Source organism: Numida meleagris, chromosome 6 (assembly GCF_002078875.1).
Source record: "Numida meleagris isolate 19003 breed g44 Domestic line chromosome 6, NumMel1.0, whole genome shotgun sequence".
Lineage (NCBI taxonomy): Eukaryota > Metazoa > Chordata > Aves > Galliformes > Numididae > Numida > Numida meleagris.
In genome coordinates this window covers 28,439,917-28,465,925 of record NC_034414.1, presented here as the reverse complement: position 1 = coordinate 28,465,925, position 26,009 = coordinate 28,439,917, and the positions used below count along the sequence as shown (strand labels likewise).

Here is a 26,009-nt window from a genome sequence, read left to right as displayed (position 1 = left end):
CACCTAGGGCTTTGGGCTTTCCTGTTAGGTTTCCACACAGATTAAAGTAGAATAGCACATAGCACAAAGCAGTCTCCTGTGTGCATGCCATTACTAGATCTGCCTTGGCCAAACTTCCATATTAGTACTTTTTGGATAGGCTGAGTCAGAGGCAACAGCTGCTGCTGCTGAAAGGATGAAAAATGAATCTGCTGCAGAAGGCTGATTAGTGAACGAAGGAAACCTACCAGGGCAGAGCTTTAAAGCAACTTGGCTAGCATAGGGATCTTCTCATGCAAGCATAGGAAGACAGGGCTTCTTTCTAAACTCTAAAATTCTGGGTTTCCGTCCTCTCTCTGGTAAGGACTACTGTGGTCAGTGCCAAGTCACAAAATGAGCTATGGCAGAACTGAGGTTGGAAGGAAGGCCTGGGTAAGGAGGAGCCTAGTGTTGTGTATTGTAGATTAGCAGTGACTTCCTGAATTCCACCCTGTGGTGAAAGGAGAGCAGTGGAATCCTACAGCTGCTCGTGTTACCAGACATGCGAAGTATGTCACCTGGAGTTGCCTCCTGAGGCTAAATTGCAGGTCCCTAGTCACTTGCTGGTAGAGATGAGTTTTGCTCTGCTGTATTGTTAAGGTGTGTTCCCCTCAAAGAACTTCCCTCCTAGTGTCAATAATGGGATTTTTTTATTTCAGTCAGACCAGTCAGCACAAATTAGTTCTCTCTGTAGTCTCAGAATCTAGTGCTCAAAATCAGCATGAGCGTGCGATAGTTATGTTCTTTTCTAGGTTATCATCTCTCATTGGTTTTGCTGAAGAGGTAGGTGGTTTTCCTGAAACCAGAGCCCATAGTGTTCGTCAGGTATTTATCCTAAGAAGACGCCATTGGGTTATTACTATACCCAAATGGAAAACTCACCTAGGAGCTGCCAAGGAAACAGCGGGGTAAATGTGCAGATTACCTCTGAATTACGAGCAATTTTTAGATTTGTACATTTCTGGAAAGAAATGAGCAGGAACAAGGTGAGAAAGCAAGGCTGTGGGAAGATCTAAGTTGGAGTTTAAAATTAGCCCCAGTAATCGAGGACAGTGGACGTTACGTGACTTCAAGTACCATGCTAATGCCTTTTCTACTAAATCGCCTCTGCGCAGTTGGTGCCATTACTGCCTGTTCCCTTTTTTGAAAGGATATCAAATTATTTTGACAATTCTGTTATCTTTTTAAATAATGCTTTCCTTGTTGCAATGTAAAACAAGATTTAGAATCGAGTGAGCTGCCAGTGAGAGGAAAGGAGACCCCTGGTGAGTTAACTGCCCCTGCCCAGTGTGGTGAACACTTTTGTACTCTTCACCTTTCTTAGTGAAAGCCTCAGTCTAAGCTATGTAAGCCTATGTAGCTTTCTTAGGGGCTCCCCCTTAGTCAAATTTTTGAAAGAGAGGAAAGAAAATAATGATAAAACCTGGCTGGGTGTTTCTCATGCAGTTGTGAGGGTTTGGGTTTCAAGAGCAGAATCCTGGATTCTGCAGATCATATAAGGTTGTTACAACACTTCCTTAATTTCCTTCTCCTAACATGTGGCAGTAATTATAGGGTGTCTGGAAGAAGGCACGAGGAGGCCAGAAATGGCCTTGGAAAACCTGGAAAAAAAAATGAAAGTCACTTGGAAATCTCCATTGTGGCACCAGGAGAGCGGATTTCTTTGTTAGAGTGACTTTTCAGAGCCACTGTGCTGCTGACTCCAACTGCACCCCAGCTGCAAGCTGTTGCCAACTGGTTCTTCTTTTAGCCTTGGATTTTCTCTTATTTTATCTGGCCTAGCATGCAGTGAAGTTTGTGCCTCTGTTTTGGAGGGGGAAAGGAATATGAAGACACAAAATAATTATTTTTCTGCTTGAATTTTACTGAGGGATTTCACTAAATGAAGTGGAGCTTTCTAAGGGGTAAACATAGGAAGCTGCATTTTGTATCGAGACAGTCTGTAGCACTCTAGAAGCACCAGTGGAAGCTTCGTATAGCCTAAACATTTTGACTCTAGTAGAATGTAAATAGAATTTGCATTTAAGATCAAGATTTGAGGCAAATGGTGCTCTTTTTAGGAGAGAGATAGAAGCCACTGGAAAAAAAAAATCATATTTATAATGGAAAGGAAGACAAGACCCATAATTAATGTGGCATTAGCAGGCTTCCTCCATGGTTGACTAATCACAGCTGAGTGTTAATAAGCATAGTTTTTTTAAATGCTGTTGCAACATGTTAATTAAGATAATTTGGCTCCATGTGTCCCTTGAGTTACCAGATGGTGACTGCATTGGTGGAAGGCTGCAATTAGTCTTTTCTTTCTTCCTTTTTTCTCCCCCTTGCCCTGAAGAAAAGGGAGGGGGACGACAGGAATGTAAGAGGGGGGGAAAGAAAGTAAAAGGTAGCTTTGGCATATATGGGATGGCTGTGTGAGGAGTGCCTGTACAAGTGTGAGTGCTTGTGTCTAACTGTATAAATGCACAACTATATGATTATGTATACGAATCTCTTTGCTTTGTTTTTTTTTCATTTACCCACATTATGACGTTAAGAAAAATAAGCCTCCTCTTCAGAGTGTGTCCTTACTAGGGGAACTGTATTGTCCCAGTGAAGGTTCCTGTCCTGCTCAGCTTGATATTCTGTCACTGTCTTCAGAGTAAGCAGCATCTGGGGGTGGTTAAGACAGAGAGCTGATTTTTCAGTAGACTTTGGCCCCTTCTCAATGCACTGAGCCCAAAGGAGAGTTATGTTTTGCAGTGTGTTTTTAGGAAGGCTTAAAATATTTTAGGGGCAGGGTCAACTAGAAATGTGTGTGCTCACAATAGAGGCCTTTTATTGACTTCTGCTTCCTGTAAGTAACATATAAAGAGGTTCTTTAGCTTCAGCTGTTGTGACTGGGCTCTGGCAGCAGCTGCCGTCTCAGGTTTGCCCCTCTGGGAAATGACCCATCTGTTCATGTGCTAGAGAAAGCCAGCGTGCTGGAAATGAGAAGGTTCAAAATCTGTTGCCCTGATTCCAGGCCCCATCTCCGTCATAAAAATTGCAGATCAATGGAAATCCTGGCCATCTGATTGTCTGTCTTTTACAGTGCGAATGTTTAGCCTCCAGCTAGAAACACACAGAGGTCTCCACTATTTCCAATGGGCAGAGACTAGCTTCAGCCTGGGTCCCTTTTCAGGTGTTGTATCTGCTGCTTCTGTGTATAGTTAAAACATGCAGGCTAGCACACTTATGAGCGATGAGGGAAAAAAACCCACTCTTGAGCTATGTGGAAGGTCAGCAGAGCATGTTTCATCCCTACCTGGAAGGCCTATCTGTTCCTTAGGGCAGAGGCTTTTAATAACTGCAGTAGACATTTGTATGTTGAAGTTAATCCTACTTGGGCTAAAAACGATCCCTGAAATGCTGGATGCTGGGAAAGGGTTGCATCTCAAATACAGTTCCCTGAGCGTGACTGCAGAGCAGATCATTGCCGTGCTTCTCAGAGCCAGCCTGCCAGGGGAAACTCCAGTCCAAAGCATGTGGCTTGGCTCTCTGTGTTCAGCACAGACCTGCTGTTACCTGCAGTAACTTTTAACCATGAAATTCTTGGTGAGCCATTTCCTTGCCTAATATTGGTATTAATCCAAACACCTAGACTAGGGAGAACAGTGCAGGAGCAGAGAGCGTGTAAGGTGAAACTGCTGTGCTGCTGAAAGCTTTTCAGTGCATCCAGGCAAACATGACTTGTTGGAAACCTGAAGGTATTTAGCACTCAGAAATGGAGCTGTGCTCTGACCAGCTGGAGTGTGTGGGTGGAGGTGACTGGTTTTTGCATCTACCATCTCATGCCTTTCCTAAACACATCCCCTTGTCATTGCTTTCTCAACAAGAGAGAAGGTGCAGCAATGTGATCAAAGGCTATCTAGGTGCTTTTTCTCTGCAAACCAGCTGCCTGAGACATGGTTTTGTTTTGGCATAAGATGGTGTTTATTGATGTAGCTAGCATAAAAAGCGTATGAACTGATACAGGCTTGCTTCTTGCTAAAATTAAACTGCTGCTTGAAGAAGGGGTTTCTGCTGTATTTAGGCTTGTTTGTGCACACAATAAAAGAGAGAAAAACAAGGATATTTTCTGTCTGGATTTCACACAAAAAGCAAAGCTGGCTGGTCCTTCCTGCCATCACTCCCATCATCTTTTTTTTTTTTTTTTTTTTTGCAGAAGAGTCCTAGAACCAAACACAAACCCAGATTTACATGTGCCTGAAGGTCCTGGTTTAAGAGGAAAAGTCCTGACCCAAAGAGAGGAGCTTGTGGAAAGTTTTGTTCTGCAGTCGGTGTCATGCTGCAGCAGTGCTGGTCGTGCCTCTCTCCCCCAGAGAGTGAGAGTGACACAGCAGGAGCTCTTGTTAGAGAAGCCTTATAGTTACCAGTGTGCTCTCTGAATCAAATAGGTGTATAGTATTTTTCCTACTCAAGGCAGCAAGCCCAGACTCTGTGGGTCATGGATGAAGTCATCCTGAGAAAACAAGCGAACTTGGACAATGAATTCCTATCTACTACTAGGGAATGGTTTAAAAAACTCAAGTGCTTGCTGTTGAAAATGGTGTGTACGTCAGTTGTAGGCATTCCTTTAGTTTTGTGTTTTTCTATTTTTTTCTCTCAGTAGGTATATAGTGCTTTTTAAGTTCATCGCATTGCTAGGTAGGGGTCTGTCCCACCATGCTGATGTGGGAAGGTTTGAAACTATCACATATCTAGGAGGAAAAAAAAAACTTAAATTTTAAAAACCAAACAGGTTTTGACTTGCATGAGAACTTGCAGTTTGTTCTGTTAGGTATAAGCTGAGGCACTGCAGTCTGCTGGTCTGTTGCCTTTGTTGTTGCTTAAGAAGCTGCTAAGTGAGCTTGGCAACTCTGGCTGGTTACCCTACTGCAGTGGCTAAGGACAGCAGTGACACTATTGTCTGGTTGGGTGGCATTCATGCTTCTCTGAATACCAGTGACAGAGGTTGGGAATATATCCAATAAATAAAGAGATCCAGGAATGGGCAAAGGGTGGGTTAAATTGTTTCCTTATTGGCTTACCAAACAACCAGGAGATTAGTGCAGAGGTCAGGTAGTGCCCTGCTGGTGATAAATTGAAACTCTGAAAAGAGAGAAAACAATGTCTCTTCTGCAAATAGCAAATACAGCCAGAGCTCTTGCTAGCAAATTCATTCAGTGGTTTCCTAAGGTGAAACTAATGTTCAGTGCCAGTCCTGAGTAGGATCCATGGGCAGCACTCTGTTTGAATTACCAGACCCTCCACAAGCCAAAATCAGCACTACTGCTGGTCTCTGACTTGCACTCCCAGCCCTCCATCTGGCTGGCTGCATCAGGCTGTCATGTTTGTATTGTTAAAAAAAAAAAAAAAAAAAAAGATGAAGGCTTGTGGATGAACTTAAATAATAACTGGGAGAAAAAAAAGAAAAGCTATTGCTACAGGCCAATTCAGAGCACTAACGGGAGAGAAACAGTGAACCTGCCTCTGTTGTTTTCAGCGTGGTGTTAAACTTGAACCTCAGGTCTGAGGTGCTGAAAAAGGGCAGCATCTGCAGAAGGCTTCAGCTGGTGTTTCTGACCACCCGTTTAACTGGCAGGACCCAGGCTGAAAGGAGTAGAGGAGGAGGATTACTCTCAAGAGTGCCCTAGAGACTGGAGCTTTTGAAGATCTTCGCCAGAAGTTAGTAATAGCTTTTGCAGTTCCTTCTGTCTTACTGAAATGATGCAGACACACAGATTAGCCAACTTGAAAATCGGAGGCCTCTACAGCAGGGCCAAGTAAGTAGAAGATATCCCTATCTTGTATTTATTTTGGATGCCTTTCTAGAAGTGCTGTCTCTACAGCTAGTGGAAAGTCCTGCCTGAGAGAACAAAGATGGCCATGTTTCTGAGAACCAGAGGCTTCTGCAGAGAAGCGCTCCTTACCGCTGCAGAATTTGCTGTAGCAAGTAAGGTAAATAGGCAGAGACTGAGGCCGAGAGGGAAACCCGTCTGTGTGACAGGAGATATAAACAGAGACAAAAAGGGAAGGCAATCTTCTTTAAGCTGCTCAATGAAAATCTGTGCCAATATAGCACAAGAAAGTTAAAGTAAGGCTTCTGAGAGAACTAACAGCAACGTGAAGCAAATCATATGGCCTCTAGTACAGGAACAATTTTTTAACTGGATGCTTCTGTGTTCTCCTTCACAAAGCTGTTTGTTTACCAGGCTGGACACTTAGGCGCTGGTATGAAACAATCACAACAGGTTTAGCCAGACTGTCCAGGGGAGTATACATCTTGTTAGACCAGGAGAGTGGTTCTTGTTTGTAGGATGTTTTTCCTCTGAGTCTTGATAACATTGGTTAAATGGAGTAAATCTTGAAGGTGAAGAACAGCTTAGTATCTTCTGCTTCTGGTGGTCTTCCTATGAAAGGCCAGGAGATGCTAACAGATCCGAACGGGGCACTTGTTAAAGGAGTCAGCTGAGAAGTTGCCTTCTACCCTGGCAGCAGGGACACTGGGGCTTCAGGTTGCTTGGTGTCAAGAGGGGAACTGCAGCATATGAATCTGAAGGCTGGGCAGCAGTCCCAGCTGTCTCTCTTAAGAAAAGGACTAGCTTCCTGCTGGAGATAGCAGAAGTCACATAAGTTCCCCCCCCCGTGTTGTTTCCAAAATGCTTCTTGATGGGCTGGTAAGCTTCCTAGGATGCTGCTGTGAGGACTGTCAAACATGCTGGAACATGTGTGTAGTCAGTGAGGAGTTGACCTGAGGCCCAGTCCTGCTTCCTCATAAAGCTATTGGAATTTGGACTGGATATAATATGAACAGCAACTTTGATTTGTCAAAACTGTTGCTGTCCTACTTTTAGTGACTTTTGTGCCTTGCTGTGGAGAAGTATAATAAACTGTACTATGTTCAGTGCAAAACATCCCTTTGTTAAGCAATGTTTTCCCAATCTGTCCACCCACGTAAGGTGAGCAATGCAGTGGTTTGTTATCGCTTAGTTACAAACCTAGTTACGCGCTCCAGAAGATGATGATTAGTATTTGCCTTCTCTTAAGAATGTATTACATTGAGGAGGGTTTGGTTTTCATCATCTCTGTGGGGTCAGACTACTCAGCAAAGGAGGTGAGTGGCTGAAAATGCAACTTAAGATTTTGTTGCAGAAAGAGCTGTAAGACCCCCCTGCTAGGATCTGAGAGATAATACTTGTAAAAAGAAACAAAAAGAGTGCTGATGAACCACTGCTGTGGTGAGGTGCCGTTGTCAACACTGGTATAGTACTGGGTCTGCACTAAGCAGGTCAGTACTGTGGAGCTTTTATACGCCTGTGGTAATGGTCTGATCACATTTAAGTATATTTTAATTTTATATTGTATGTGTAAATTGACTGTATTGTGCTTGTTCCTTGGCACAACAGTCTGATCCTGCATGGGCTTGGGAAAGCTGCTCATCTCTGAATTCTCCTTGCAGAGATCAGGGCTCAGCTGTGCCTCTTCTGTATTTTGAATACATCACCCCCTCACTCTGTCATCCCACAAAGTTATTTTCTTGCATCTGTGGTATTGTCTGTGTTTGGTTCTGTGTAGCTTTTACGTTGTTAGAGGTACTTTGTAGCACTGTCTCTGGTCAGAGTTCAGGACTATGGCTTGGCTTCAGCGCAGCCAAGCTGTGGAAGATCCATTTCATTCTTTGGTGATTAGGTTAATCAGTCTGGCCATCTGACATCTTTTATTGTCTCCAAATGAAGCCGTATTTCAACCCATCACAGCTGCCTGCAAAGTCTGTCTAAGAGGAAGCAAGTGGGTATTGTTGAAGCCATGAGTGAGGAAGCCTGCGAAGGTACCAGTGTGATGCTGCTTGTAGCTACAAGAAAAAAGCAGTTCCTTGCAGTGTTGTGTTGTGTTGCTTGTTGCCAAATCGCTAACTGTTATTCAAAGAAGATATACGTGGTTAACTCTCCCTGTGAGGAGAATGGTATTTTCTCACGTGACCTAGACACAAAAATGGTGCTTACCATTTGATTTGATAGGAAGCTGGATGGAGGTTCATACTGGCATAGTATTTTTTTCATTAATGTATTAAAACCTTATATTGCATTTTGATGGACAATAAATTCAATACCAGATCTTTTGGAATGACATTTGCAGAAACTTCAGTACATAATTTTATTTCTGTCCATCAGTCTGGAAATGACAGTTGCTTTATCTCTGAACAGAGTACAGTGATGCTCAAATCGTTTTGTCCTTTCCTCAGTTATCTTCTGCCTGTTTTCCAGCCCTGTGTGTTGGTGGATAACCAGCTCTCAGGAGAGGCCAAACTTTGGTACCTCTTAGAAACTGGGCCTTGGGGAGTAGAGCTCTCCCTTTTTTGCACAAAAGGCTGTCATCTTCAAAACCACTGTTCCCTTGCGTCCTCAGATCATGACAAATAAAGGTGCTGGGAATAGCTACAAACCCGGGATGTCAGTAACCCCCTAGGAAGCTGATAACTTCTTAACTTGTCTTTATTTTTCTTCAGAGCCTGGCACATATGTTTGTTTTAAGATGTCTCATGAACTCTGGGGTAATTCCAAGAACCATGTGTTTCAGGGAGTGAGTTGATGACGCTCCTCTGTGTTTCTTAGTATTTCTAATACAAGCAAATGCCATTGAGAGTCTAGGCGGGTGTTGCTGGGAAGGGAGTGTGTGGTTACAATATCTGTTCTTATGTGTTCCACAACTTAAGAAGAATTTTTGTAACCTTTTGGGAAGCTTCAATGTATCCACCATGCGCCACCTGCCTTTGACAACTTGCACAGAATAAATCTGTGTGTCCTGGTTTTGCTGTGTCCTTTGAAATCTGCCCAGCCCCACTAGAGGCTGAAACACTCAAAAATCCTCCTCCATTGTTTGGTTTGTATGCCTCAGAAAGCATTGGGCAGTTTGCCAAAGTAACGTTAGCTTGAGGCTGGCAGCAGCATGCAAACCTCAGCGAAGGTTAAAAGCATGCGGCCTGGCTGGGAGCGGCAGCTGCGGATGGACTGGGGCAGGTTCCTTGCTCCCAAACCATGCCCCTTCACAGCATGGCCACGCTCTGGACTGCTGAGAGACAGCTCTTCCCTTCTGCCTACATCCTCCATCCATGTGTGTGGCCAGGGGAGGCCTGTTCTGTCAGAGTGAAGGTGTCTTTCTTAAAGTGTTTGTGGTGTTCTTGGGTGTCAAATGACCTCAGGGAGAGGTAGGAGGAAAAGGAGGTGACTGATTCTGAAGCTTTCATTGACGAGGACAGCTCCGGGTCAGGGGACTGAGCACGTAATGAGCAGCTGTCCTTCTCCTTCCCTGCTGAGCAGCCTGTGGAGGTGGTGGGGAGCAAACCAGTTTGTAGTGACATAGCTGCAGATCTGAGCCTGAAGCACTTGCACAAGGAAGCCAAACTAGGGCTCTGTGGGATTGCTTATACCATGGAATTTGCAGGCCTTTGAGAGTTCTGCTATGGTGTATGTGAGTGCCTTTTTCGTGTGCAAAAAGTCAGTGCTAGCTGATTTTTGCAGATAACTCAGCACGCGTGGGTGACAGAGGAAGCTCTGTTGGCTGCAGCTGGAGAGCAGAGACCGTGTGAATGCTGCTGAGAAATAGCAAGCTTCCTTTGCTGAGCCAGGCTGAGCTGGTCACTCCTCAGCCTTCTGAACAGCAGCTCTGTGGCTCTACCAACTGAAGATTTGATTGAGGGACCACAACAGACTGTATTGTTCTGTGTGACCCTCTACAACACCCAAAGCGACAAGCTTCCTGCAGAAAGCCCTGCTAGCCACGTCTCCATATCTCATCTGCTGACTAACAAAGGCCTTAAAGCAGAGAGGCCAGCCTGTTGGGCTCCTCCGGAAATGGGAAACTTGTGTGCATGTGTGGGAAAATTCCTGCTGGAGTGAGGCAGCATGGCGAGGGGCTCAGATGGCTCCTAAGTGATTCCAGATGCCTCCTGTGCCATCAAAGATGTGGGGAAGCTGTCCTGGCTGCTGTGGCAGCAGAGGTTTCTCCAACAGCTCTGCCATTACTTGGAGAGGTACTTGCTGTATGGTTGAGAATATTTCTAGTGCTTGTACGGGTCCTTGCAGTTTAGCAGGAAGCGCATCTGACCTGCAGAAGTGCTTAGATGTGAAATGTGTGATGAGTCTGTCACTCGGCTGCATTGGACAGGCTTTCAGTGAAAGCACGTTTTAGCCTTGTAAGGCAAAGGGTTAAAACCTTGGTTACAAAATTGGAAATGGTCACAGAAAAAAAATAAACTTAGAAGCTGCAACAGTCAGTACTTGGGAGGGACAGGACAGTGGCTTCTCTGAAGCTTGTTTAAGAATAAATCTCCTGGAGAACAAAGTCTTATTGAAAGGCTGCTTCTTAGACCCCTGTTAAGCTTTTCTCTCAAAAAGTAAATTGAATTGCAGTTATAAAGCTGGCAGAACTCATGCCAGAGGGCTTTTGGTTTCACTCAGCACTTCATCTTGGGGTTTACTGGCATTTACAAGGCATTGCCTATGATGCGTTCACACGTGATTAGGTTCAAGGGTCACTTGCGCTACAGCACTGTAGCAGATTTTTCTGTAGTGGAACGAATCTCCAAAGTTTTCTCAGTCTTCTTAGACCCTGCACAAAACCCAGTTAACTGAAGCTTGCCCGGTTGGTTTCTCACATGCTCCAGAGATTAGGGGTAAGCCTGCATGACCACACTGGAGTAGAATAGAGTTGGTGGGTTTCTTGGTTCTCCATGCCCCAAAGTATATCTGGAGGGATCTTTCATCTATTTTCTTTTGTGAAGCTTGAGAAGCTGATCCAGATTTACAGATTTGTCCCTTTCAGTCGGGTACGTGTGTGGCATGAAGGCGTATGGAACCTGTTCTGCATCGCCAAGAGCTGCCAAAGGAGATAAGATTCTAAGAAGCACGAACCTCCTGTTTCTAGTGCAGTTTCCTCATTTGTAGTTTGTTTTTATTTGAATAGCTGTTGAAAATTCTCCGACAAACTTTCTCACACTTAGTATGTCTGTATCCATTAGGATAGGGGAGGTGCAAGGAGAGATGGAAAGGGCTTTCAGCACTGCAGATTTCATATAGGTAAATGAATGGTTTGTGTTAAAAATATCTTTGTAACTAATTGCTTTTTAAAAATAGGCTAGAATATGTGGTTCTATTGCAGGATGGTATGTGGTATATCTGTATAAAGCAGCTAAAATCAGGAATTTTAACTTTTGGGTCAGGTCTGTACCTTGACATTGTACCCATAGTACAATGGGGTCTTTCATTCATTTCAGAAGAAGGTCTTGCCCTTCTTCCATATGAGGCTTGGAAGGCTAATCAGAGAGCCTGGCTGTTAGCTTCACCCCAGTCACTGGTGAAACTGCTGTGGGGAAAAGATAACATCAAGGATTTTCTGGGCCTTTCTTACGCAGAATTCCTGTTGTAACAAACTTAAATGTCACTGTGAAAATATCATCCGTTCATTGCCTGCCAACTAGATTGTATAGCTGGGATAATAAGCTGTACTAAGCAGTCACAAAAGACGTATCAGAGGTGAAACTAAGCAGTATCTTTTGCTGTTGTATAACAATCTTTCTTCTTGTTTTTAGTAGTTTCTTCTCAATTTAGCGAGTGTTCTTAGGTGGAAGTTAATCTATGCACAACATCTATTATGCAGCAGACATCATCTTCTGAGATAACTATGATGCTTTCTTTTTTTCCAGATTGTCCCCAGCCACCGCAGCCCGAGAATGGAGGCTACAAATGCCACCCTAGTCCCTGCAACGACCCTCTGACTTCGGGCAGTGTCATAGAATATCTATGTGTTGAAGGCTACATGCTGAAAGGAGACTATAAATACCTGACCTGTAAGAATGGAGAGTGGAACCCTGCCATGGAAGTTAGCTGCAGACTCAGTCCGGGTGAGTACTCATTTTATTCAGTGGGACATTCAGAATTACATTGGCCTTTACACTGGCATTTCAGATTCACTTTATACAATGTTGTGCTGAAGCAACCCGTACTGCTGTGCTTTACTGCTCCAGCAATTTTCTAAATGCAGCTCACAGTCATAGCTCTTTATCAAAAATGCCTCTTGTGTAGCTGCCCATCAGATGCTAACTCTAGAGTCCTTCATGCAAAGAAAAAGCCCATGGAAAGTAGCATAAAGCAGGTAACTTGTTACTTAGGTGGAATCTTACTTTGGCAACTCTCATCCCAGAAACAGATGAGGCCTTGAAACTGGAACATTTTCCCTGCTTTCCATTTTTGCTCCTGGTGGGTTTGACAGTGCATCTCCTTCAGTGGTGTACCTTTCTGTACGTGCATGTCAGTCCGCAGAGCCAACCTCCTTTTTTGCAAATTAACTAACTGCTGGCCTCCTGTGGCAGAGAGCTTCGTGGTGCTACTTTTCACTGTACTAGCAGGAAAGGACATTGCTGATTCTCTCCAAATGGACACGGGCAGTTTTTGTTTTGTGCGTCTTTCCCAGCTGAACAGGATTTCCTCCATGAAAGCATAAAAGTAAAAAGATTTGCAGGAAAATATTCATCGCATAGCTCCTAGCTACCAACTGTTTTTCTGGTTTTAAAGCATGCATACTGGATAAAGAGAAAATCCTTCCACTCTTCACATTTGTCCTGCTATTAGAGTTTTACTGCTCAGTCATCCAGAGTCAGCAAGATGTGGAGTCTGAGGTTATATCTTGTAATCCATAAAGGAGAATGTGTTAGCTCAGAAGGAGAAAGAAAAGCATGTTCAGGGCCTTTCTGGAGCTAGCTGCATATCTGAAAACTCTGGAACATCCTGTCCTGACCCAAACACACTATCAGTATCTGTCACAGCCACTCTAACAGCTCCTTCCTGTGATGTATAAGAAAAGAGGACTGGGAGTTCACCTGCCAGCAATTAGATCCTGAAGAGGCTTTTCAAATTCAGCACGGGCTTCCTTTCTATGGTGATCCCCCTTCCCCTTGCTGCACCCAGGCGGCAGAAAAAAGCTTTGCAAGTGAAACTCCCTGAATGGTGTTCTTGCACAGTGGCGCTTGGTTTACTTCAGGGCTAAAGGAATTGTGTTGTGATGAGCAGCAGTCCCTCAGATTTCTTTAGCATTCTGTAGGTTTGGTGGCCTTAAAATGTGTGGGGTTTCAAAAGTCTGGCCAAGTGAAAAAGCTATTGCTTTCACAGTACAGGCTTTGAAACAATTGCTCAGAGTCAGTTGAGGTTTAACTAACAGGACTCTTCCACAAAACAAAAAGGAGGGAGGAGCAGGAAAATCGTAGAGAGAAAGGGGGTAGGTCTTAAGATGATGGGTAATGGGTAACATCTCACTTGTTCCATATACAGTAAATGAAATCCCTGGCAATTATCAGATATTTTCTGTATCTCTGAGCCTGTTAGCCTCACAGCCTTTTGGCAGTTTCTTGTATTAGTTAGTGAGCATCTTGTTGGAATCTGAGATGTTGGATGTATTGAATTGTGCCCTGTGTGGTGAGCAGTTTTGCAGAACTGTATGTCAGTTCTGAAAGTAGAGCACTCTCGTTTTGCCTACTCTTTCTCCCTGTCAGTGTATTCATAGTGCCCTGAATGATCTTGAAAATGGAAGTGCTTACTCAGTCTTGTTTGCCAGAAGGAAAAATGTACTAGATGCAGTTTTTACTTGGGGACAGTTCAGGCTACTTTTGAACTTGTTTCTAGAAAATTTTCAGAACGGTTGAACGAATAAGTTTAATCCTGAAAGAAGATAAAATGCTAACAGATGTTCCCAATTACATGCCTGTTTTGGGTATAGCTTTCAGGCTGTAGGCTTAAAAACAGTGGTCCTCTAGCTTTTTTCTTCTGTTTTTGTGTTCTTTTTCCTCTTCATCTTTATATGATAATGTGTTTTGCAGTTTGTGAACTGATCCTGGAGAATGTGATAAATGTAGCAAAAAGAAATTGTGGAATTGCATAGATAGGAATTTCCTGAATGTGAAATGGATGGTAGTACTTGTTGATGGGGTGCTGAGGTGTGTAGAGATCTACCGAAGACATGAATTAAGGACAGAGACAGCACATACAGGCAATTATGTGCTCGAGGGAGGTGAAAGGACTAGCGTGACATTCTAGGCATGACATGCAGTGCTCAGCTATGCCAGCTCCGGGCCCTTCTCTGCCAACTCCTAATATATTTGTGTCTTGCCATGGACCTTTAAAAGTCAAAATGTTTCTTGTACACTCACACAGCAGAGATGAGGAAAGGGCAAGAGGGGATAATGTGGACAGAGCATGTGTATCTAATACTGAAAACTTATCCTATTAAAGCAACAGCTCCCTTCCTTCTCCATTTCCTGTGGTATGTGCGTGAGAAAGAAATGGAATACTTCTGTATCTTAAATAATAATAGGCCAGGTGACTTCCACTCCCTTCCTTTGGGAAACTGTTTTATTAGTCAAGAAAATCCATTAATTGGATGTTTTTTCTACTGTTCGGCCTTAGAATATCCTGCTTTTTGTGCAAGACAATTACAGACCTTGCTGGTGACATCAGGATGTTTTTTTTTAGGTGTTGCTCAACAAGATGTAAATATAACATGACCCTTACCACCACTCCCCCTCTGTCTGTATGTGACCACCTTGCATTCTTTTTCTGTGTGTGCCATATGTTCATCCAAAGTACCCTTATATCTGCATATTTTGTTTCATGTTTCCTTTACAGTTGATGGAGAGGGAACACTTTAAGCTCTGAACTGTCCTCTGAAGGAGATAACTGCTCTGCCTTGACTGTACGAGAAACTTGGGCTCTTCATCTGTGCACCCAAGTATAACTCTTGAGAGAAGGCAACGTGAATGTTACTCGTTCCCTACAGCAGTAATTTAAGAGAATGAATCATTTTGTGTTCCTCTTGATTTTGCAGAAAAGGACTCCCCGCCAGCAATTGGAGTACCCACGCTATCCATAGTAGCCTCCACAGCGAGCTCTGTCGCTCTGATTCTTCTCTTAGTTGTGCTGTTTGTTTTGTTGCAGCCAAAGCTGAAGTCATTCCATCACAGCAGGTAAGTGTAGCTGGGGTTTAGATGGGCTCCAAGGTATCCTGTCTCTTTGCAGCAGAAACTCAAAAAGGTACTTGGTTTAGGTCTTCATTTTACTTACCTGTGTCTCTACTTCTGCCCTGTGAGTCGGGGCAATTCCCACAAGAGGCTGTTTTCAGTCAGAAGCTTCAGGTAGGCTAGAACCTACATTTAGATTACAAAGGGCATGTTGGTGTGAAGGGCTGGTGACAGTACAGTCTAATTTTCAGGAAAGAAAGAGGCAGTCATATCATATGACATCTGTGTCATATCTAAGCTATTGTTCTAATACACTCTAGAGCTACATGGCTGTGACTTTTTTGCCTGCTGCTTTGAGCTACCTGTGTAGGCACAGGACTCTCTGGGTTTCGCAGAAGCCTGGCCTCACTGCCTCCCTTCTGTTTTCCCAGAAATACAGTGCCTGTGTGTGAACGTCCTGCCCCACACTGCTGTGTTCCTCACATCAGTTGCTCCTCTGTCCCATGATCCTTTGGCAGTAGTCTGAAACAGTGGCCTGCGATACCCAGCTGCAATCGCTTTTCTATTGTGCCATCTAATTAGTGGTTTCTTTGCTCTTTTTCCATGGCCTTAAATGTTAGAAGTTACAAATCCGACTGTTGATTGATCTCCTGCCTCTTCTAGCCATGGATAGTTACTGAAGTAGATGTCTGGGTATATACGCATCTCCCCAAGTCTGTCTTTGTGATCCTGAGGTCCTGAATCCTGCCAGTATTGCTGATGATGTACATATGCAAATATGCCCTGGTTCCCTGCACAGGGAGGAGAACCCTCCTGGCCTAGGTTTGTGGATGAGAGAAGGGACTCAGCTGTAACACTTCTGCCAGCTTATGTCAAAAGCGTCACTGTGGAGTCCTCCTTCACAACAAATAATCCTTCGCAAATAAGAGTAGAGACGTGGCTGTCCAACAGTGAGGGAGGCTCAGAGGCACAGGAGTTTGTCCTTTTCTGCAGAAGTCCAAACCATTATGGCAAATACAAATTCAGTCTCAGGACTGTGATCCGTTGACCTAGGTTGATCCATGCTGTGACAATTGAAGAGCTATCTGACCCACCTGTGCCAGCCAGTTATCTTACCAGCATCATAGGTAGCAGAACATACAGTGCTTGGTGTTTCAGAGCAGAGCACTGTAACAAACTGAAATCAACAGTGGTCAGAGTTTTCTTTATCTGCAGGCTGTGACAGCAGAGGCCCTGAGTCATGATCTTTGTCAGATTTAGCTATTGAGGCACATGAGGTGGGAGGCAGTATAACCTTAGTCACTTCAAATTACAGCCCCTAATCGTGTGTATGGCAATTCACAGTAGAGCTGCGAAGCCATGCTTGTTTAACTTCAGTAAACCACCATTCATGTTTGTGAACATCATAATTTTGCTGTGGTTGAGGTGGGAGGCTACTGGTGTTCTTGTAACAAAAGTATATATAAAATATACGTGCTCAACTTTTCCTTCTTTGTCTTTTTTTTTTTTTTCTTTTTGAGGCGAGACCAAGGTGTGTCCGGAGATCAGGTCTCTATCATGGTGGATGGTGTCCAAGTGGCCTTGCCATCCTATGAAGAAGCAGTGTATGGCAGCACAGGGAACTGCATTCCACCCTCGGACTCCCGGGTGCAAATCGTACTGTCAGAGGGAGCTGGGCAGAATGGAGCCAGAGAGATGCAGCAGCAGGACCAAGAGGTTCGCAGTAGCCTTGATAGAGAAGATGAAGCCCCCGGACACTCTGGACTGTGTGAAGCCAGTGGCTCTCAGCGCTCTGAAACTGTTCTTGTGCATCAGGCTGCTACCTCTTCATGGGTAGCTGGTATGGCTAACAGTAGACCTGTACAAAAAGAAGTCCAAGATTCAGAAAGCAGTGACATACAGAGCCTTTTATCACTCACTTCCTCTGAGGAATACACAGATGGTATGTGACTTGGGCAAGGAGCACTGTATAAGACTCTTAAGAGTATGCCGGGGTTCTGCTTCCCAGTCTTGACACAGCAAAGGATTTGCGGAAAAATGCCAACTTCAAGCATCATTGTGCAAAGGCAGTAAAATAGCTACACTTATGGAAAACAAGCTGGTGGAAGTGGGAGGATATGCTTGAAATACAAACCCCTTGTAGTGTTTAAGCTTCTTCATTTTAAGATGGTTTTAGTAAGCAGCTTACTGTCACCGTACATGTGGTGCTGCAGCCCAGGCATGTGAGAAAACACATGAAAACACAAGGGATGTGCTTGAACTTACTGTACAGAGCAGAGGTGGAAGTCTCTTTAATGGTTAGTGGATCTTGCGTTCTTAACCTCACTGTTCTGCCCTCAAGCAGTTACTTTACAGTGCCAGAGCTGGTGTGGAGCTGCAGCCTAAGATTGCTTCTGTAGAGACTGCTGTGTCTTTAGACAAAAACATTTAACTGTCTTGTAGATAGCTCAGGGTAGAACTCCCTTCTGTGGTGTCAAGCCCTACAGCCTTAGTAATGCCATCCAGAAGCCATGCAATAAAAACAATTAAAGGAGATTTCCATTGAAGGATGGAAGTGGCAACATGTCCTGAGATGGGCATTAAATCTTACAGTATGTAAACAGTGGAAACCCAAAAGTGGTGCTTACCAAAAAAAGTCCACAGTGGAGATACTACAGTGTGTTACCTCTGCACTGTGTCACGTTCTGTTACTGCCTGGAAACACATATTGCCTCTGATGCAGCTTGTACAGTAGCAGGTTGCCCTGTGCAGCAGAAGACCATAAAGATTGTGCTTATGGTTCAAAGATAAGGAAGTTGCAGCATTTCTTCAGGGTGGATAAGGGCAGATGTTATCTGTGTATCCTCACCCACCCCAGACACAGCAAGAAGCTTCTTGTCTCAGATATTTTGAGAAACTAAGAGTTTGGTGAGGTCATGGGAAAGAAGGAAAGAAGGATATTACCCTTCCCTGCACAACATTGAGGCTTTAGTGGAAATATTTTTTCTTCTTGTGGGACTCCCTGTTTAAGAGGGGTGTGGGGAAACTTGTCAGGCACTGTTGGAGGCTTGCCAAGGTAGCTGGGGTCCTGGGAGGGAGCTGGGCTTAATCTGGTAAAACACAAAGTGTAACTTGATGGAGTCAGATCAGACATTAGGAAAATACTTCCTGCTAGGAGGGCAGTGCTGGGCTAGACATCTGAGATTTTTAAGACTGGGGGTGGTGATGGTCCTGCTTGCAGAGGCAAGTTGGCCCGTCAGAGGTCCCTTCTGATATGCTACAATGACAGGAAGAGTACTGCATTATCACATAATGGAAGTGGGATCCTGTCTTGCAACAGTAGTTTTTCTGGTGTGTGTTGAATGATGGAAGTTTGACTTTTTTCTGTTTTATTTCTCTCCCCACCATTCAGATATTCCCTTACTGAAGGAAGCATGAGGCCTGCTGTACTTGTCTAGCGTTCTCGCTCTTGGATTTCTTCCTCCTCCCCTCCCTGCCTTCAGGACAGAAGCACTCTGTGCAGCCTTCCCCGTCCTCGCGAGCTGTGCCCTGGATACCTCCAAGCAGAGACGCCCTCAGCTGAAGATCCAAAGGATGTTGCCAGGTTGCCTCCTGGATGCACCAGTGGGGCTGGTGCAGCGCTGGCTTCCCCATTCCATATGCATCAGGGGCTCAAGGAACGCAGTGGATTTGAGCTCTCCTCTCCTTTTCCCCAGCCAGATGTTTGACAGCAGTCTCTGAAGAGCTGCTCTTTTCTTGTGCCTTTCTCCTCCTCACACCGGCTTGTTGCAGCTTGGCAGCCTCTCTAGCCCTTCTGTTGCCCAGAGAGCAGGGGCTGAAACCACTTGCTCTCTGGGTGCAGACAGTTTATATATACATATATGTTATATAGGCTCTTCTTCCAGCATCCTCTTTTATAACAGGGCAGGACAAATTGCCTCACTGGGACTGACACTAGCCTTGAAAGGGGCAGCTTGTAATATCTAGGAATGCCTCAAATGAGATGGACTGTGAGGCAGCTTAACTGTGCAATAACAGTTGAGAATTGCTAGAGCACTGAAGGCTGAGAAGTCCAAAACATAGGAATGCCCCCTGCCCCCTTCTCAAAACAGACCTTTACGAGAGTCAACTCCTGAAAAATCACTTTTGTCTCCTCCTTCCTTTACTACCGGTGCAGCCCACTTGGTTATGCTGTGTTTCTGGAGGCTGTGACTGGGACTGTAGTGTTGATGAAACCACTCTTTTTCTCTTTGGTCTGGTGCCAGAGCAGCTTCTAATGTTAGATTGTGGGAGAGCCTTGAAGAGTGGCCAGTGGGAAGTGTGCAGAAAGCTTGGAGGCTCTGACTTTCTGTGAATCAATAGCATTTGCTTTTAGACATCGGGACTGGAACCAAATTTGTGGCCCTGCTCTTCTGAATAAACTGTGTGTCTTACAGAGCTTTCCCAGTGAAGGTGGTTCTGCACTAATGCTTAAGTTCCTTTGGTCAGATCTTCAGGCAGAGGTAATGCTTTCAGATGTAATCTGGAAGCAGTTCATGTGTTTGAAATTGTCAAGAACAACTTACACGTAGGTGGTCAATGCTTAGCGCCATCGGTGCAATCCCAAATTATCTTCCCAGCTGCAGTAGGTATTTTGCTACTTGAGCCCTTGATACCACCTAAGAGGCTACAGTCTAGCAAGAGTCTGCTGTTGTGTCCTCAGTGGGCTCACAGGGAAGGGCTTCTTCATTTTGGCTTGGGGTCAACAGCACTTACAAGGTCTCTTCTAAATACAACACAGGTTGCCTGTTGCTGCAAGAGAAGGTTGACTGCACTGACCAGAGGATGCCATGGCTTAATCTTGGACGTAAATTGTGAAGATCGCTTTAAGTTCTGGTAGCAGAGAAAAGAAAATCCAAAAATGTGTACTTCTACTCCCTACAGTTACCTACAGCAGGTCAGAATATCTTGGTTGCTGTTAATGGGATTTCATTTTTGCAGCAAACCAGCTTCATTTGGGGTAGGTGATCCAGTCACAGAAGTGTGGTAGTTGTAGGACTCTTTAGAGGGGTGGTCTGGAAACTGGGTTCCATGGAACTGGCTTTATCAGGAAGAGTTGGCTTCTTAAATGCAGGTATGTTGTCATAACCATCTTGAAGTATCCAGGAGAGTGTTTGCCTTTTGAGAAGTTGCTAGATTTTCCTTTGAGTTGAAGGAGCAAAATGGCCATGGCCTTACATGTCATGTGGCAATGAACAGATAAATAGGGGTGCTCTTTGCCGCTTTGCTTTTGTTTTATGATCCTTACTATCCTCATCCTTGTTGCTCCAAGAACGTACTACTGTCAGAGCACTTAGTAAAAGTGACGTAACACCTTAAAAATAAAATAATAATCGCTGTGGCTTAACTCTGGTTCCTGGAAATGGGGCTTGGCTGTAGCGTCCGGCCCTGCACCTGCTGTTTCTGGTTAGCTGCTTAATCCTAGAGCAGCTGGGACAGTGCGTGCCTGTGGATGGAAGAATCATATTTTCCTCATCCCTGTTCAGAGGGATATTAATAATTTAAGAATACAGCATTTTAAGTTTCCTTCTCTGTTGCTCACGTTATCTTTCATTAACACGAGGACTTGATAAATCCAGTTTGGATGGTTTGGGTATTTTTTGTTCAGTTGAGATTATGAAGATCCCATGTTGTTTTACAATGGGCTGTTTTGTTTCAAATTCAAGGACTGCAGAGTGATAATGTTTACACACCTGTTATTGGAATTTTAGAAAATAAGAGTGGAAATGTTCACATTTAGTTTTCAACTTCTACCTTAAAAATTAAAATTGTCTCTTTCACTGGTTTTGTCAGGGCATGTGGAGAGACTGAGCAACTGCAAGGCTGAGAGGGAGAATATGTGACTCTTCTGCTACCTAACCAGCTTGGAGCAGGAGTTGCTCTTAGATTCTCAAGTACCTTCCTACTCAAGCCTGAGCAGTCAGGGAGGAGAGGTTAGGTGTGTGCTGTCTTCCTGCAAGGAGCAGTCCTTTTGGCTCAGAACCGGGTTGGTGAAAGAACGCCTTGATGAAGCTGGAAGCTGATGCCAAGGCTGACCTTGCCCTGGATGAGTGCCTGCTCAGCTAGCAGAAAGCACGTACTGTGTGGTCCTGCCTCTGCTCTCTGCTGTTGTAAAGTAAGCAGCTGCCAGCTTAGGAGAGAAAAATTCCATTTGGGTGGGAAGAGAAGGAAGCTGTGCAGAAGAGGGAGCGCTTTCATTTTGTTTTACTTAAGAAATTATGGAAAACGGCTTTAGTAATTGGGGAAAACATGCAAGCGTAGGTCTTGTGATCAGCCACTAACAGTCAGCCTCTGTTGGGCTGCATGGAGATGAAGCAGGAGCTCCCAGGGTGCTTTACATTTTCATGTAAAAGAGGGTAGAATGGTTGGGGGAGGAACCTAAGCAGCAACTGCCTGACAACTTTTTCCAAAGGGGAGAGGGATTAAGAACTCATTTCATTTACTGATCAGTGAGAGATTGTTACTTGTGTTTGTTCTTATTCTGTGGAGGATTAGGAAGTCCTTGGGACAGAGGTTTAGGGTGATTGACTAAATTGTAGAATCCTGTCTTCGCTTCTGAGAGCAAGGGCTGACATATAAGGATCCCTCAGCCTGAGTCCTGCTCTCACAGGGTGCTGGTTGCCTCTGAGAGAGTCCTGGGGCTTGCTGTCACAGGGAGGTCTCCATGTGGTGATGGGGAGTGCAGGGGCTCAGCCTGATAAGATGCAACGTGGTGGGTGACTTGCTTTGGTTTCTTTTCCACCTTTTTTTCCCACCTACACCTGACAAAAAGAATTCAAAGGGAAGCATGTTTCTTATTTAATGCCCCCGACATAATCGTCTCACGTTGTGCCATTTATGCTTGGCCCCATGAAAACCAAGAACGTTAAAATCAATTACATTGGAAGAATAAAAATAGCACTTTTTTTTGTAAATTATTTTGGGGTCCAGTATTAAAAAAAAAAATAAAGGGCATGTCAGAAATTCAAAGTACTATGTGCAATAGAAAAATGGGAACAATTGCAAGGAGTGGAGTTACGAGGGAGCAGCAGGCTCAGCCACTGGAAGTAACCGTGCATTGGTTAAGTGATGTGCAGTGCAGGATAGGGAACACAGGAAGGGATTGGGGTGGGTGAGGAATAGCTGTGGCCACAAAGAACTATGCTGCAGGCTAACAATACCCAATGCCTTCATGACCAGGTTCTAAGGGAGTTGTGCTTTGTCTGGGTTTAGCAAGCCCCCAGCCTTGCTGGATAAAAGTATTAATGTACAACTAGTAGGACACTGAGATCTCCTTGCTGACCTTCTTAGAACAGGCTTGCAAAGCCTGGTTTTCATGTTCTGATAGCAGTTGTTCTACAAAATCTGCCTTCTTATTCTCTCCAGACACCAGATTAAATCAATTTCACTTTCTAGTTTCTGTGTATAAATGCAGTAAACCCCATCTGTTTTCCACGTTGGCCTCACCCCAGCCTCAGCCTTCAGCCCTTCCCAGGGAACTGCACATTGAACTTGTTCTTTGTGAAAACCTTTCTTTGCGGAAGAACTTTATTTAAAAACATTTCTTCTCTATGAAATGCTTTGAAAGTGCATGGAGGTTTCCTACAGCGGGTTTCATTTTAAGGCATATTTTTATACAGGAGATAAGCACTCCTCCAGTCCTTCACCCCTTCCCCCTGCCCTCCCGGCCAGGACAGAGCGAGGTGTTTCCCACACAGGGCCCTGCATTCAGCACTGCTTCAGGCGGGTCGCTGCAGGTTCCCTACACATCTGTGCCCACCAGAGCGGGCTCCTGATGCTTTTGTATTTCCTTTCATAGGCTTTGCTTTTGCTTCCATCCTGGGGTAGGCACGGACAGAGGCAACGGACTTGTGCTGGAAAATGTTTCAGTTCTGATTCTCGACTTCTTTTTCCACTCAAAAAGAACACGAAGCTGCGTTGCCTATGAAGCAGCTGTGCTGTGGTGTGGTGGGCGGACTGCTGGTAGCTGCTGGTGCGAATGCAAGGGGAGCTTGGTTGCCTTTGGTGCATTAATCTTTTCTTCTTTTCCTATACATGTTTGTTATTTTTTTTAAATCTGAATTGCACCACTATGGAATTATTTGCAGAATGGTACTCCATATGTATGTGGGATTAAAAACAAGACCATAATTGATGCTGTGCAGGATGTCACTCGATAAGTTCTATTTTGCTTTATTTTATATATATTTTCTGGTATCCTGTACATTGCAGTGGGTGTGAAGATAGTATTTTAATATTTGTACAAAGTTTAATTTAATTGTTCTATGTATATAACTGCATTTCTAAATTAAAAAAAAATGTTCTTTTGAAGTGAAGCTGTGATCTTTGTCTATGTTTCAAACTGCTTGGGCCTCATGGACTGAAGGTGTAGCAGATCAGAGTGAGTGTTGCTGAACTGCAGTGCCATCCATGTGGAGGTCAGGATGATGCTGAAGCTTCGGGTGCTGAAACAGGAGGGGCTGCAGAGCTGGTGCAGCCCTCTGAAGGTGGTATTCCTCAAAGTGACCTCCTTGCTCAGGAACAAAGCCATCCTTTGCTGTGCCCATGTGTCACAGTGTGAGGAGCTGGGCCAGGCTCCTGCTGCTGTAGTCTGTTACCTGAGAGCCAGCAGCCACACTCGGCCTGAGATGGAGAAGTCGTGGCACCACTGCATGGCTTTCCAGCAACAGCGGTAGAAATGCACGTAACCTAAGGTCCCTGCACGAGGTGGAGAAGGCAACAGCAACACAGCGTGGGGGGTGAATGGCATGGGACATGGCCTGAGTGAGCCATGGGGAGGCCCTGAACGAGGACTGAGTGTTTGTTTTGGATCTGAACTTGATGCAATGAGAGAAACTGTAGAGGAATGAATGGACTCCCACTTGATCTGGAGCTCAAAGCTTGCAGTCCTTTGTTGGTGCTTTATTTCAAGGTTCCAAGGTAACACTGCCCCTGGAGGCAACTGTGCTGGTGGGAGCTCCTTACTTTAAAGTGGATCTGTCGGCTGTGGGATAGGAAAGGGAAGGAGATGGGAAGGGAAGGGGAGATGAGATCATCTTGGTCAGCTTGTTCAAAGCAGAGTCCTGAAAGATGCTATGACAGTTTTGTTTACTCTCATGTACGTTTTTCTCTGGGGAGGAGCAGGCAGGTTAAACAAGGGAAGAGCTGACATTTGTCTTCTTTCCGTTTCCATTTATTCTTTAAATAATTCCCAGACAGCAAACTGATCTTGCTGTGGTTTCATACTGAAACTGGAGCTCTGCACCCGGCGCCAGGCAGTGCCGTGTGGGAGACAGTGGCCTCCAGGAACAGCTTTTAAATTATTTAAATTATTAAACTGCGTCGCCTGTGTTCTCTGCTGGCTGTGGCCTCCTGCCGCAGCAATGCTGGCAGCCAGAAGCAGGCCCTCTTTTTGTTTTGCAGTTCTTATCTCGCTAGCCCTGCTATAACTGTGGGCTTTAACTCTTCAGAAGGACCGCATTGTGGAGGTGCCTCCTTCTGAGGCTGCTTTCCCTAGGAGGGTGCATTCCCTGCAGTGGGGCCTGGCGCTGGGGATGAGCCCTCTGTGTCAGCGCCGGGGCAGTGACCAGCGTGGTAATGGGGGAAGGATATTGATTGTCCTCCTCAGGCAAGCACAGCAACAAGACAGCACACACTGTGTAATCGTGCTCTCCTTATCTGCCTTTGTGGCTAACAGGTCTGAGATGAATCCACTGCGTCCTGGGGGATTGCACTTCTGCTTCCATTCCAGGGCAGATCAGTGGGGCTCTGGCACAGACATGCAGGGAGGCCAGCTGCTGTCTTTGCTGTGTTTTGGCAATGACATCAGGAATTTCAGAACAAGGCAGGAAAAATGAGACCGAAGGGAGCGTGGGAGGGGTCTGGGTGCAGGGGCACAGAATGCTGAGGTACCTCTCCTGGGAGAAGCGCCTAGTGGGCTCAGTATGGCTTTTCAAGGATGGATGTCTGCTCCTGTGCTTTCACAAGTGCCACATGCAACTGAGAGCTGAGTTTAATGTGAGCTGGAAAACAGGGGAGACCACCTGTCCCCACGGCAAAGGGCAAGCTGCTCCCTTTGCTGCTCTCTGGAGCAGTGTCCCATTGTTTCCTGTGGAACAAGGGATAAATTTTCCCAATGTGAGGCCCTTCTGGGCAGCTGTTGCAGTTTCCTCTGCAATTTTCAGGAGTGAAAAAAAAACGCTTTTTTTAATGTCCAAATCCCAAAATGCTTTTCTTGTTTTATTGGATTCCATAACCTAAAAATTTATTTAAAACTTGTATGCATCTCCTTTCTAGTCTGGTGAGGGAACAGGAGGATATTAATGCTTGAGGGGGCTTCCCTCCTCCCTGCTTCCTAAAGAAGGCTCGCCTTGTCCCACTGTCTTCCCTCTGCCTGTCTCCATAGAAAATATTTGTGATGTGGTGTCTGCTATTCATTATAAGCTCCCAGCAGAGAAAGATCAATGAGACTTTAAATAAAACAGCTGTGAGCTAGTTTGCCATTGAGCTATTGAGGTTAGAAGTATTTCTAACAAAAATCCATTGGAACTGCTTGGTGAGGGCCTTTGTTCCCTTTTCCAGAAGTCCCACAGGGGCATGGTGCCTGGCAGGAGAGACCTGCCCTGTGGCACTTCCAAGGTAAATTCTCTGGTGTGGATGCAGATGTGGACCGCGCTGCTATTCCTCTGCCAGCAGAGCCATGCATAATTACTGGATGGTTACGAGGTAGATGAAATTGCAGCTGGTTTCCCAGTAAGACCTCTCAGAAGATTAGAGGATACAGGGTGTCATATATGTATACGTGTATGTGTGTGTGTGCCTAAGTTCTGTTCTGCACACTGTGTTTCACCTGTGCAAGATGACAGCTAGTTTAAAAACTGTCGTGATGACAGCTTAATGAGTTTGCTTAGTTTAACAGTCACCTAAAAAGGAGGAGTAAACCCCACAAGTGAATGGGATGCGTACCACCCTCCCCAGACTGGAAGGAGAA

The 26,009-nt window shown here is 44.9% G+C and overlaps 1 protein-coding gene across 7 annotated transcripts in view; it reads left to right on the top strand.

Moving 5' to 3' along the window:
- SUSD6 (sushi domain containing 6) overlaps positions 1 to 23,347 on the top strand; it is a 77,761-nt gene extending 54,414 nt beyond the window's left edge. For all 7 annotated transcript variants that reach the window (XM_021403159.1, XM_021403163.1, XM_021403165.1 and 4 more), the window contains 4 exons: positions 11,720 to 11,917; positions 14,890 to 15,028; positions 16,543 to 16,964; positions 18,414 to 23,347. In XM_021403159.1, the coding sequence (XP_021258834.1) occupies positions 11,720 to 11,917; positions 14,890 to 15,028; positions 16,543 to 16,964; positions 18,414 to 18,439 (785 nt within the window). In that variant the 3' untranslated portion in view covers positions 18,440 to 23,347. The remainder of the gene's footprint in view (positions 1 to 11,719; positions 11,918 to 14,889; positions 15,029 to 16,542; positions 16,965 to 18,413) is intronic.